Genomic DNA, 14,650 nt, shown 5'->3' with positions numbered 1-14,650 from the left:
CCAAACCCTATTAAAAAATTTGCCTTGTAGTCTACTGATAACATTTTGGAAGATGTCTCTTTATTAATGCCTTTACTATTTTTAAAAAAAACTGTCTTTGATGACTCAGCCTAGAGCTTCAATAGGTTTTTCCCCTGTTAATCTACCTTGACCACTGCCTAGGTGGTTTCTCTTCGATCACCGCCTAGCTGTCAACAAATCCAGAGGCTTTTAATGGCTTCCCAACATTAGACAACAGCATATATTTTCACCTGTTCTGTCACATTTTAATTGCCTAAGTTTTTAGGAAGCTATCAGCCCATCACCACTAAGTTCCAACATGTAAACAAACATATATGAAAAAAAAAATCATCGGGCTCACGGGGAGCAGATGCGACCACTGAGTGCCTGACTGGGCATCCTGCCAGCTGGTCCATACTCCTCTACCTGTCCCCACGGGATGAAGGGCAGCGGGTGCTGCTGCCAGTCCCGCAGGAGCATGTCCCAGCTGCCGGCCAGTCCGAGCCTCAGCCATGTGCCGCAGCCAGCAAAAGTCAAAGGGTGCTGATTCACCTCCATGGCTTTAAGTGTAGGAGGCAATAAATAGCCAGGGAAGAGAAAGGTAATACACCCTTTCTGTACTCCGCAGTAAAGCAGGTGTAAGAAAAAGGCTGAAATGTTGCCTATCCCACAGGGAGCACAGCAGACATGGGAAGGCACAAGGGGACATCTCAGTGCGGCTGTTGGTCTTACCCAGCCAATACACTTAGAAATTGTTTCTGCACCAAGCTGGTATCTCAGTATTTCACCACAACGTGCAAAGTGCCTTGACTCTTTCATAGTCCCATTCTTTTTCCACTCATCAAACAGAGGCAGGCAAATAAGCGGTCTCAAGAAGCAGACATCTCCGTAAGCTCAGGCTTCTCCATGACAGACTCAGTTTTACACTTAGTGGGTCACTGAATTCCTGCAGCCAGTCAGATCTTGAAGCGTCAGCACCAAAATTCAGTCAAAAGGACAATTCCTATGAACTACATCACTTGATATTTGGCTATCAGATTAATAATTGGTAATGAGGGAAACAGAGATTGCTGCCTACCACCAGCAACAACTATGAAATTGGTTAATTATGAAGGCACATCATAATACTGCCTTTAGCATGGTGTGATTCAGATTTAAAAAATGCTTTCTTGGCAGCTTCCATCTAATACTATAAATATAAGCACAGGTATTCTGCACTTCATACTTTCTAACAGAGCAAACAATAGTGACGAGTAACGGATCACTTTACATGCAACATTATAAATTCAATTTTAACTAGTGGCATTACACCCAAGCTTTATATTTTACCTAACATTCCAGAAATTCATTAGTTGTCTTCAAGTACAGAAAAACTCATCTAAGAGGCTCACATTTTAAGTACATCACAACATTCAATTCTTTTCAGCAATATTTCATCCAATAATATGTGCAACTTCACAGAGAACTCCTTCTCTGTCTTCGTGACTGATTTGATATTATTTCTATATCTTTGGATTTAGAACTGTGAAACAATTTCCTAGACAGCTGAACCACATTTATCAGAAATGTAGAGGCATTATCGAAAACAACACAAAACATGACACAATCACATATGCACCTTCCCGTATCAATCAATTTCATACATTTTTCTTGCACCATATAAATACACGCTGCGCCATGTGCAAACCCGTTCCGTGTAATTGTCCATTACCGTTGCAGCGATGGCATGCATCTGAGCACGCATGGGGAGGGAAACGCAGAACGTCTCACGTTTTGTTCGTGAAATGTTCAGACTTTAATCTATGATAACGAATGGGGATTTACAAAAACAAAGAATTGCTTATAGGTCCTATGGTACAGGATAACAGTCCAGCTAAAATAAACCTCAGCTCAACAGAAGACAGATACTCAGCACATGGAGTGTTTTGGCACTGCGTTAAGTTCTGCCTGCTGTCCTCTTTTATAAGCTAAAATGATTCATTTGATTTTAATCAACAGGAGACTATTTATTAAAATAAATTATATTGATATATTGACATTAAACAAATACAAAACGTCTCCTGCTGAAACGGAGTCAAGACTCACATGTCTATCAATAGACACAGGTGTCTTGTGCTGTGTGAGTGAGTAAAATTGTGCACAAAATTGGTAATTTGCAAACTGTGGACCAAAATCACGATATGCTGGCTTTCATTTCAAGCTGCACAGGGATCGTGTAGATGCCAGCTCAGAGGTTAACATAGTCTTGATAATATCCTATATGTGGTTTGTGCAGTTGTACTTTCTGTGGGCCTGGCAGTATTTGGGAATAGCATATCTAAAGGATATTATTTTCCCCGTGAGGATGGCTCAGATCTGCTTCTCTTGCTCCCACATTGCCAAGTCCATTCCAGCACCAGTAGCTCCTGTGGTATTGGTGAGTAAGTGCATCTGAACGTGAGGAAGGTGTTTAGAACAAACACTTTTTAACAGGTATGTATGTTGCCTTTGCAAAGACTGTGGTGACACAATTGGGTATAAGGCAATCACTTGCTAGGCTCATTCCTTTGAGGATTTTGTTTGAATATTCCAGAAAGAAAACATGATTCTTATAATGACATCACACAGAAGCATCCTCACAAAACCACCTTCCTCATTTTTGACCTATGCAGTTTTCTGGCTTTGCCCTGTCACCATCATCTTTGATCTTCTCGATGCTCTAGGAAAAATCCTTCCACATCCTTAGCACCTTCAACTACTCTAAAAATTAATTAAATGGAAGATGAAATTATTAGCAACTTTGAGGAAATGACCCTGCACCTGACAGGACAGAGGACACTGAGCTAGAACCACTGCGAGGGTGGCAGCTGCCTGCCTGCACGTCTCAGGGGTTACCATTCAAAGCTCTTCTATGCTCACGGCACATCCAGTCCATTCAAGATCACAAGCTTTGTCCCAACCAAGCACACCATTCCTGGAAAATGCATCAGAAATCAGCATCCACTGTTTGTCTGACCAGTGTGAATCACAGCACATTTTCAAAGGCACGCCCCCAACAAGATGGATTTGTTTTTCTGCATGATCTGAGCTATTATTTTGGCATTCTCAAGGGCATGAGCTGAGACATTATTTAACCCAAAGACTTTAGGCATTGGTAAAACATTTGCTCTATCATTGAGGTCCATAATGGGAAGTAAGTTTTAAAATAGTAATAGAAAGTCACAGACAGTAGGATTACATTGCATAAGAATTAACATCACCAGAACCCACGCCTGAGTCTTCCCTAGCCAAGATTTGCCAACAACCAACCCTCCAGGCAGGGACTGCCAGCTGGGGGGGTCCTTGCAACTGTTGGCAGGGACCAGGAGCCAGAGTCAGCTCCCACAGTTGTTCTATAGCTAAGCAAAACTGTCCGTGCAGGACTCTAGCACTTAATCCTTTCCCCCTCTCCCGACTTCTTCTTTTTGTAATACCAGTTCTTGACAATCTCTTCTAATCCCTGGCTTTCAGGATGCTTCTTGCCCTGGTTTCTACTCTGGCCCCTTGGATGAGTCACGCAGCCTTGACTCGTTGGAATCACTGTACCATTTAAAAAAAAAAAAAAAAAGGATAAAACCATAGACTTCCTAGGATAATTTTAAGCTTTTTACTTCCTTCCCATTTTCATTTATACCTCTTGCTATTCCCTGTTTTTCTCTAAATATTTCCAAGTTGATTCCAAAAATGCAGCTATTCTTAACAGATACAGCCCCAGTCAACAGACTTCAGCTAAAAAAAAATAAGTTTCAGTAAAAAACCTCATAATTTTCTCAAGCAAAGCTGTAATATTATAAGTATTTACATAGTTTTAGTCTTCCTTGCCTGTTTTTACAAGTGTTAAAAACGCACGTGTATTTACAGCTAAAATTTCTCCTGTGTTTTGGCCCTGAATACTGCTTGCACATGCATCTTGGCTTTATGGCAGCCAGAATTTATCCTTTTTTTTATTCTGCTATCAGATAACTGACTTACCATTGCCATAAAAGGGACAGAGCTTCAAGCACAATACGAAAATTCCTGGAATGTTTGAGTCTACCCTCACTTAGCTGATTTTTCTCTTAATATGTGCACTATGAGTACAAACCATTACTGTACTAATTTTTCTTCAAACTTTTGTTCTAACTCTTTACAGCCCCTTAAGTCCATACCAGTGCAATTTTTCAGCCTTATTTGGGTTTCATTACAATCTTAGGATTTGTTTCAATGCTTTTAGATTATAAAATATTTTAACAGAAGTCTTCAGTAGACTAGAAAACAAGTTTTCTACCACTAGATAAACAACCGGACTAACAACACCAAACGACTTACAATATCCAGTCAGCACATAGCTATCCAGTGAAAATGGGCTAATTTGTTTTATCCCTTAGCTACAACTGAAACATGTCATGACAAAAAAAAAAAAAAAAAAAAAAAAAAAAAAAAGAAAAAGCCTTTCTCATTCTAGTATCAGTATACAAAACTAAGGACCCCATAAATTATCTATTAAAATAGAACCAGCTGATAAAATAATACATTTTCCCCTTAGTTAGTGATTATTTGCATGAAAGATTACATACTTCACTGTGAATTTCCAGCATGATTACCTATAGAAATAATCTTCACATAAGAATGGCATCAACTATATCGATGAATTAGAACACTTTCATCCACTAAACCATTTAGAAACACTCTACCAGGTTCATGCCCCAATGTTAAGACAACATCCTCATCTACAGAAGACACACGAGAGGGCACCTTGGCTAGAAGGAAGGTTCACCGTCTTGGTGAAACCACAGACCTCTCGTGTAGCCCGAGAGATTATAAATCCCACAGCAGCTGAGACAAACACAGGCAAAGAGAAGGCTGGACACTGAATTTTAAAGGTGGTAGAGGAAACGCAATGTTTGTTGCCTCAAGTCGTTTTCTTCTAGCACATGCTAGGGAACACCACCAGACTTCCGGCACCTTTTAAAAAAGTTCAACATGTAGAACTGATTAGTGGCTTTTATCATATCTCAATTCAGAGATGAAGTACAGAGTTGGCAAACTCAAGCTTTTCAACACATCTCTTCTGCTCCCACTTTGACAGCTGGACAGGGTTCTCCGCTGGGGTGATAAAAATTACCTAAAAAGTTATTTCTGCTTCCCAGTTGTAGCATTTGAAATGTTCTTTAAGGTATACATTGTTATCTGCAGATAGTTTGTCCCATGCTTAATCTATAAAAGGCTGTATCTTCTGAATGCGAAAGACCTAACTCGCTAGGTTTTTAATTAAAATATTCTAGTTCTTCCTACTAATCCTTATGCATCAAACTAATTCTTGAATTTATTTTATAACTTTGATAATTTCTTCTGCCTGTTCCCTTCCAGTCATGTTAAAAACCTTCACCTCAAAACACTGCCTTTGTCACTGCTACTAGAGGATGAAAGCCACAAAAAGATGAAAGAAAATGAATTATTACTTTGCAATTTGTTTACTCTGCACACTTGACAGTACTTTGTGTTTTGTCCTTTACATTGTTCTGTTGAAGATGCACACCCTTCCTCAGACCCTGCAAGAGGCTGTTTGCCAGCAGCAGTAAAGGTGAAGGCAGCAGGAGCACACACAGAGAGAAAAGGCAGAGGAAAGGAGGGGAACAGAGGATGTTTAGTAGTTCTTCTCTTGGATCCACCCAAAAAAAAACCCAACTAACCTAACCTACGTAAAATTCCATAAAAGTAGCTGAGAAACTTTGCCAAAAACACAGTTACTCTTTCTGTAACCTTTTCATTAGGTTGGCACAACGTTGGAAAACCTTATGTCATTTATTTCAGAACACGTGTGAGAACAGCATCCTTTTGATATGCTACATGAAGTTAACAAAAAAAATACAAACTAAAAAAAAAGAAACCTCATCTTTCTGCAACTCTTCTCTGGCTTCCTTCATCTTTGGCCATGTCTTTTTTTACTACATTATTGTAAGGCAATCCAGGCCAAAATAAAAGGAGTTTTTTGTGGGCTGTGAGGCCAGGCTGACTCATCTCCACCCGAGTGCGCTCCCAGGCTGCCGGCACCTGCCACCTGCTCCCACCCTGCAGCACCTTGCACCAGAACAGCACCAATATCACTGCAACACCCCAGCACGGCTATAAAAGCAGGGCGACAGTCCTCACCAGAAGCTGTAAGTACAAGTTGCACTTGACAACTTGGCAAATCAGAGATGAAAAGGGGTATTTCCTACCACCACCATGCATTCACCTGAGCTAAGAAGAGTTAATACAACCTTAAGGCTTACAATGTTTTTTTGCCCATGTTGGAAGTTCGACAGAAGCAGGCACAATGTAAGAGGATTCCTTAAAAATACATGTCTGAGATATTGGATCAAAGTTATACTAAGAGAATCCAGAGCTGAACAGAATATAGCAGAAGTATAAGGGACTGGAAGCTAAAGTGCTTTTAAATATATGCTACTGTACTTTTTTTTTTTTTTCCAATTAAGAAAGTTTATCCAAGCTCCTCCATCTAAAAGTGAATAAGTCAGAGATAAAGGAAGACTAAACAATCAGTTTTTTGGTCTTTGAAATATTTACTCAAACCTGCTTAGTTATATACATATATTTTTCGCAATACTAAATAGAAACTTAAAATGGACACGATTTTTTTCTGATTAACTCTTTGAGAATCCTTAATCTGCTTATACATGCCAGAGAGTAACAGGCAGTGAACTATCTACTTATACTCTTTATGAAGAATACGTTTTTCTTTACTGCAAGTAAAGAATTCTGCAATTCAGATTAGAATTGCATAATGATAGCAACTGACATATTGACGATGTTTTAACTTGTTCTGTATTTTACTTCCACATTGTCCAAGTTACTGCTATATAAAGACTCTTGGAGGGCTAATGCCACATACTTTTCTGATGTATTAAATTACCAAGAATAATTCCAGCCAGTCACAACCCAGAGAAGTCAAAAATTTATCTTCCCACAAACATGGTTATGTTGCAGCAGTACTTCACACCTTTAACTACTCATTAAAGGCACAGGTTACTACTCCAGTCAGGTCACAGCCCGTGCCTGAATTCTTCCCTTTGACCAAATTTTGCAAGGTGTTAAGGGCCTTTGTGATGGGACAGTCAACGGAAATTCTGGGAAGGGAGCACTATGTAACTTTTAAACACTGATGAAGCAAGTCCATTTATTCTCATGTTGAGGTTGTTGAATCTTCCTTTGTTTAGTCTAGTTCTATAAAAAGAACAATATTCATAAGCCTATCCCTAGAGATGGTTTCTGACCTTTTAAACAATTGTCTTAGCTGCCTGTTGCAGCTATCCTACACTTCCCTATGTGATCCAGGTAACTGACAGTATATACATCCAGCACAACCTCAGGCACTATATAACCTAACTATATCCCAGGATTACATATGCCGAGCGGATGAGCTGCAATTAAACAGCAGTAGTCCTGCAGGCATTTGATACACACAAATGCTCAGAAGCAAAAACTGTGCTACTTGTGATGACGGTCTAGGAACATGCTTGCGTGTGCTGACGCTCAACAGCTGGCTCCAGGAACGAAGTTCACGGAGATGAGTCAGGACCGACTGCTCAGAGAGGCTCAAGGACCACGTTCTCCAACACAGCTGTCAGACATTCCCAAAACAGCCTACCCTTCTCTCCTGACTCCGGCACCCTGTGCCATGATACTGTAGAAGAGGTGGCCAGTAGCAGAGGGGAAGCAGGCAGGATGGACAGCAGGGCAAAGGATGTTCCCCTGGGAGCAAGGAGCCACCAGGCCTGCCCCCTCGCTCCCAGAAGTGCCTGTGCATTTTGCTCTGTATATACATTTACCAAATGACTCCCTGCTTCTGGGGGTAGACAGGCAAACCCAGGAGTGTCGCTGCCCTGGCAAGTGCTCCTCGCCACAGGCTGGAAGGCCACCTTCCTGCCCACACTCTCATAGCCCTCTGTGGTGCACCCTTGGCCTCGCCAGGTCTCATAGCCCTTCCTGCCAAGCCACCTTGCTCCAATGGGAGGAAAAGGGAGTGCTGTACTTCTCTCCTTCAGACCCTCCTGCACCCCATCATAGACTGATAGGGGGCACCAAATCCTGTCTCTCATGTCCCTGTGAAGCCTTCTAGCGCAAGAGGTGCTTAACTTACTGAAGGTCATCTAGGCCTCTACTCCTGGCAACATTTTCTAAATTGAAGTGACCATATCTCCATCTTGAACTAAAAACCTAGAATCATAGAATCATAGAATGGTTAGGGTTGGAAGGGACCTCAAAGATCATCTAGTTCCAACTCCCCTGCCATGGGCAGGGAAACCCTCCTCTACACCAGGTTGCCCAAAGCCTCATCCAACCTGGTCTTGAACACTCCCAGGAATGGGGAATCCACAACTTCTCTGGGCAACCTGTTCCACTGAACCTGTCAGGATTTGTTAGACATACACTTGGTATCGACAAGTGAAGACATTTAGGGACAAGGATGTCAAATGGCCTTAAGGGACAGGTCTCTCAGCGCGGAAGACAGTGGCAGCCCTGAGACGCAAATGGTTGCAGAAGGCAGGTTCCCAACCCAGCAGAAGCACACCCAAGTGAAGTGCTGCCAGTCATTCAGACTCAGTCATAAGACTTCTCTTCAGCCACATGCCAAAAGCCCAAGATAATTTTTTTTATCTGCTCTCGGTTTATCTGCCCTGTATTTCTTCATCTCAATAAACCATGTTTTTAACAAAAAAGGAACAGAAAAATCATTCAGACTAGTTGGAAGCAATTTATTTTTTTTGCTTTTGGCCTAGCATTGCATGTGGCAGACTGTAGCCCCAAATACAATTTAAAAATAGGACGGGGGAACACAAGAGCTGCCTCTGCCCAGCCACGGAGGGAACACCAGTCCCCAGACAGGGCTTACCCAAGGATAGAAACCTCCTGGCCTCCCACCAGTGCATCCCCAGCTGCCACCGTATGCTCAGCTCAAACAGCGCTGGTGGACTCAGCATTGTCCTTATGGAAAAAATTATGCATGCTTTTATCACTGTTTTGGCCCGCCTTCTCCTAGTAGCTGGATAGAGTTTGCTCTCAACTCTGGTTCCCGCTTTGCCAACACTAAAAGCAGAAAGGGAGATGGGCTGGGATCTCGGAGAGACCGCTGAATCCACCACCGAGCAGCAGAGGATGGAGCATCTCCTCCATTCCCCCAGCATTACACGGCAGTCAGTCCACTTGTGTCAAAGGTGACTCGCCCCAGGGCTCAGGTGCAGCCGTAAGATCTTGCTCCGTTGCAGAGAGCACAGGGATCGGCACTGCAGCGGCATCGACAAGGTACCAAAACATGAAACCGGGATTTCCATAGCATTGTCATCTCTCAACCAAGCAGTACTAATGTTAGGAAACGGACTTTCTTCAAAGGAAATGGCAGCCCGAAAAGTGTCAGAAACGAGAACCCCTGCAGAGATCCATCAAAACAAGCTTCTCCTGTAGGCATCTCGTGGGAGCACTCTCTCAGTCTGACCTGGAAACATCTTAATCTACTGCTGTGTCTTCCACTCTGCTGTCCTTATAATTTGAAAATTAATCTCTTGAGAAGAACATAGAACAGTACAAAAGTCCAGATTAGCTACAATTAATATTTTAATTATAATTGGTCGATGTAAATAACTGAGCTTCCAGTGCCACATCTGGATGCGTCTTATAGTGCAGCATTACAACATGTGGGAGCTGCGAGGGAGCAGCTCCCTTTTCTGTACCAAGGCACATGATCCTGGCAGGAGCTGGCTCAAGGCTGGCTTTGCTATGTCAAATGCCTCCGTGAGAGCAGTCCTTCCAAATCTCCTTGTATGTATTTAATCACAGATATGTCAGCGATAAGAAACAATTTTTCACTCTGCCAGCCCTGTTAGACTGCAGAATCACCACCACCAACATAGCACGAGCTGCTTCTGGTACGTTTGCATCCACAGGCATGGTCTCAAGCCTCAGTCAGTTACCCCTGCACAACCACGATGCATGTATAAAGAAACAGTTTTACTGAGAGGGTGACTGGGCACTGACACGGGTTGGCTGGAGAGGTTGCGGAGTCTCCATCCTCGTAGATACTCAAAACTCAGCTGGACACAGCCCTGAGCAGCCTGCTGTAACTGGCCCTGTCTGAGCAGGGAGCTGGACTAGATGATCGCCAAGGTGCCCTCCAGCCTCAGCAATTCTGTGATGAAGGCCACAGGGCAACTAAGAACATGACAAGACTGTGGCTGCACAAATACAGTTTTTTAAAAAATTTAGCTAATATAAGCTTTTTTTGGGACAGGAAAGAACCAGCATCATTTTTTTTTGCAGGAGAAAAGCCATTGCTCCATTCAGCCTATGGCAACACTGCATATGACCTTGCCTACCACGCAGTCCTCTGCTAACACAACTACTCTTTAAATGTAAGCAGTGGGAACGCGTTCATCTGAGGACAATGTGAGTGCTGGGCCAGCTGTGCCAGCTCTCCAGAAGCAGAAGAGGTTCTGCCCAGGTGTACAGTGGATCTCATCACCCAGCCACAATCACTCAGAGGCATCAGCCTGGCTCAAGGACCTCCAGAGAAAAAGCCCCTTGACCACCGCCCATGCCTGGTATGCTGCTGGCTAACAGTGGACTCCATCACCCTTTGGGTAGTTGCTAGTGACAGGCAGCAGCGTGGAGCTGGAGACAATGCCAACAGAGCTGAATTGACTGAAAGGCCACTCATGTATGGCTGAAAGTTTATCAAAGGCAACGAAACTGCAAGGAGCTCAACTTCCACAGCATACTTGTGCTTCCCAGTGGTGCTGATGAGGAACTGTAAATCTGCAGTCAGCAGAGCACAGAAAGAACAGTTAATTATGAGGATAACTTCATAATATAATTAACAGCTCCAGATCACATTTTAAGGAATCTTGATTTTAACGAAATTATTTATCCAGCACATAAAGGACAATTTTAAAGCAAAGCTTCTTCAGAGTTGCTACAGAAGACCTGAAATTGTAAAATTGATATTAAAGTTTGTATCTTCTTGTAATAAGCACATCTTCCCTATGCAGTTTTCTGTCTTTGATTGACAGTCAGGGTTTACCCAATGACTTCACTTTATAGTGCAAGACGGCGACATATCTCACAGACACATATTTATACCTCTAGGAACACCAAATTCAGAATTCAAACATGACTCATTCACTTCAAAAGATTTTAATTAATCAAAATTAATTATATCCTGAAAGAAATCAGCTTAATGCCAAGCAACGGGTGAATAGCCTAAGGAGATGCATCGCCCAGTGATTTACTGCAACCACAGTATGCCTGATACTATCAGCTTAGGAGCAACAGATAAGACATCAGAAGTTCAGTGCATCTCTTACTTCAGCTGATGCAAGGCAAACACACCGTACCCATGGTCACCTGGAGATACCAAAATTCATTCTAGAACTTAATTTCATCTGAAACTGCAGAAAAAAGAGTTTCAAGTAACCCTTTCCCATACTTCTTTTACTGATTAAAAAACTAATACAAGATCTTACATTTACAGCAGGAAGCATGACAGAAGTCCATCTGCCCATGCCTACTGAAGAGTATTCTGCATCCCTGAATTTTGCTACTCCAGTATCAACCCAACCAAATGCAAGAAAGCAAGAAGACGCCAAAAAAAAAAAAAAAAAAAAAAAGACCTATTTCAAATTATTATGTCAACTGCCCTTTACTTGGAGACACAGAAGGAACAGCACAAATACTTGAGGAGGGCCAGGAGACAGAGTTAAGGACAGCTTAACTTAAGGACAGCGAATAGCTAATATCTCAGTGATAAAATAAGCTCCCTGAGCAAAACTTTCAGACTACTTGCATGCTTTCGATTTTAAATGTCTGTGGCCGAATCGAGCTGCATCGGGAAAGGTGCCAAAAACCCAACTTTAGCCATTAACATCAGGATCCTTCGCGGTCTCCAGCCTACTGCCCATCGCGGGGGTCAAAGGCAGCGAGCACGGCACTTTCAATCCAAGCAACCAACAGCTTCTTTTTTCCTTTCCCTCTTTTTTAGCTCCTATAAGAGCGCATCTTTTTTTTTTTTCTTTTTTTTTCTTTTTTTACCGCGAAAACACAACTTTCTGCTTTTAAGTCCCGAGTGGGTGCGTGCTTTATACTCTCTCCCCAGCCAGCGCCGCTCCTCGCCGAGCCGTGGGAGAGCGAGATTGCGGCGGGGCCCGTCCCGCGGCGCCAGCCCGCACCCCCGCCGCCAGCCCGCCAGGAGGCCAGGGCCTGACGCGCGGTGCCGGGCGCCCCGCTCCGCGCCCGCGGAGGGCCAACGAGCGGGCGCAGCCCCGCGGCAGCCCGGCATCCCCGCCAAGCCCACCTGGCTGCTCCACCTTGGCGAGAGCGGAGGCCCCGCGCAGTTCAGGCAGGGGCAGGCGGTCGGCACGGGGGGTCCCTGCGCCGCGCCGCCCCACGCCGGCACCCCGTCCAGTCCCGTCCCGTCCCGGCGCCTCCCGGTGAGAGGGTCCCGCGTGGGCACCCCGAAGCCGCCCCTGCGTACTCACCGCGGCAGACACGGCGCTGAGCTCGGCGCTCAGCAGCAGCCCGAAGCCCAGCCAGAGCCGCATGCTGCCGCGCACCGCACCGCGCCGTCGGTCCCTGAGCGGCGGGGCGCCGGCGGCTCAGTGTGGGGCTCCGCGGGGCCGGCCCCACATGCGCGCCTCTCCCCTCCGTGGCGGCCGCGGCGCCTTGAATGCTTCGGGGGCGATGGACTCGCCGCGTCGTTAACCGATGGGCGGCGGCAGCCCCCTCTCCTCCCCCGGGCAAGTTGTTGTTGTTCCTCCTCCTTCCTCCCTGCCGCGGGTGGGTGGCGGGCCGGCGGCAGGAGGGGTGGTGGGCGGAGGGGGGAGGCGCGCCGCTTCCTCGCCCCACACCGCCGCTGCCGCCCGGGAGGGCACGGCACCGCGGCGCGCAACGGTGCGGAGCGGGCGCGGGGCCGGCGCCAGGGCAGGGGCAGGGGAAGGGGAAAGGGAAAAGGGAAAAGGAAAGGGTCGAGGGCGCTGGCTGTGCCTGGCCCGTCGGGGTCCGCGGCCCCGCGGGTGGCTGCGCGCCGGCGGGACGCCGCTCTCTGCGCGGGGCGGGGAGCGGCGCGACCGCCCCCTCCCCGAATCGGCCCGGGCGGTGGGGCCGCTCCCGGCCCCGGCAGCGGCGTCGCCGAGCCCGGAGACCTCCGCCGAGGGGACCGGCGCTACATGCGGGCTCTTCTCTGCCTTGCAGGGGCGGCCGTCCGGCGGGAGGAAGCCCTGAGCCGAGCCCCCGGGCAGGGAAGGGGCGAAAATGGACATCTCGCAGCTTCCTAGTGCACGTATTTTTGTTTGTCAGTAAGTAATTCCGCTCGGCAAGCTTTTGGAAATAACTTTGTTAAAGTCGTATTGTCACCTTTGACTGCGGGATTTTATCACGTGCTTGTTTTGTGCTAGCTGAAAACAATATCGTGTTTATTCACCTTTCCCTGCAGGGATCTGGGGCTTCTGCTGATCCTGATGGAAGTCGTGCTGTCAGCCGTCAAAGTGGATGCTGTAAGTAAAATGCCTTAGGACTTTTACTGAGGAGAGACGAGGAAAAAGCAGTTTCCTTGGTACCAGCAAGTAAGGAACTGCATTTTCCTTTGCCAGATGGCTTATCTATCATTCCATTAAAAGAAACAACCAACAAATCATCTCTGCAAGCCTTACAGATTACTGCCTTCAACGAAATGATGTTCAGCAGAGAAGCATAAGGCTTCAGTGTCAGGTTGTTTGAAGTATTCTGCTGTTACTTTTGCTCAAATTGGGTAATTTGTCAAAGCAATAGCACAGCAAGCCCCAGAACATCTTCATTTTAATAAGAAAAGCACCAAGATAGATGGGTGGGACAAAAATGCAGTGCTATAGATACCAGAGAGTACTTTGGAGAAGCTAACCTGCACATGAAATATCTTCGGTTGAGTACAGACCTCATCTGAGGACTGAGAAGTTGAAGTTAAGGCTTAATTTTATAAATCAGAGGCATGTTTATGCATAAATCGTTGTTTAAATTAAATTGTTAAATCCAAAAATAAAAATTGGTGAGTTAGATGCTGTATAGGTGGTTGCGAATATCTGCTTGAGGTGTTGATGTAAACAGAAGTTACTAAACTCTTGGGTCTGTGTCACAAGGACGTGAAAGAAGTGACAGATAACGTATATGGGAGTGCACCATTTGCCTGTTATGAAGCTTGGTGAATTTAATGGAAGGATTGTTATTAATGCAAGTAGGTTTTGGATCAGGCCTGGGTACTCCAGCCTGAAAGGCTGCTAGGACTTGGCTTGTGGCTGCATTTGTCAGACACCACGTGTGGGTAGGGCTCTGTGGTTGTGGGCAAGTGGGACCCGGATTACATTTTACTTTTATTTTAATCCTACTGTCGGCAGCTTCCACCCCTTTCTTATGAGCTAGCACTCCTTATAGAAATCTGATGCGGTTACATCCTTGTGGTAAAATGGCATAATAAAAAACGGGAAACACTAGGGCTTTTGCAGCAGCTGTTGTGACACATAGAAATTTTGCCCTCGAGCTGCAGTTGGCACCTAGAGCTTGCCCGTCGGTCTGCGTGGCTCATGGGTCTCTCCACATTGTGGCTGAGGGAGAGATGGCAGGCTGGGGATGC

General features: G+C 45.3%; 1 protein-coding gene across 1 annotated transcript in view; it reads right to left on the bottom strand.

Moving 5' to 3' along the window:
• The window catches only part of COL4A1 (collagen type IV alpha 1 chain), a 131,579-nt gene extending 118,989 nt beyond the window's left edge, over positions 1 to 12,590 (bottom strand). Inside the window, exon 1 of the mRNA XM_086610839.1 lies at positions 12,528 to 12,590. Coding sequence (XP_086466965.1) covers positions 12,528 to 12,590 — 63 coding nt within the window. The remainder of the gene's footprint in view (positions 1 to 12,527) is intronic.
• Between the last annotated feature and the right edge of the window lie 2,060 nt (positions 12,591 to 14,650).

The sequence above is a fragment of the Tauraco erythrolophus genome, chromosome 1, assembly GCF_009769465.1.
Source record: "Tauraco erythrolophus isolate bTauEry1 chromosome 1, bTauEry1.pri, whole genome shotgun sequence".
NCBI lineage: Eukaryota > Metazoa > Chordata > Aves > Musophagiformes > Musophagidae > Tauraco > Tauraco erythrolophus.
The sequence above is the reverse complement of the archived record's forward strand: the minus strand, read 5'-3'. Positions and strand labels throughout refer to the sequence as shown.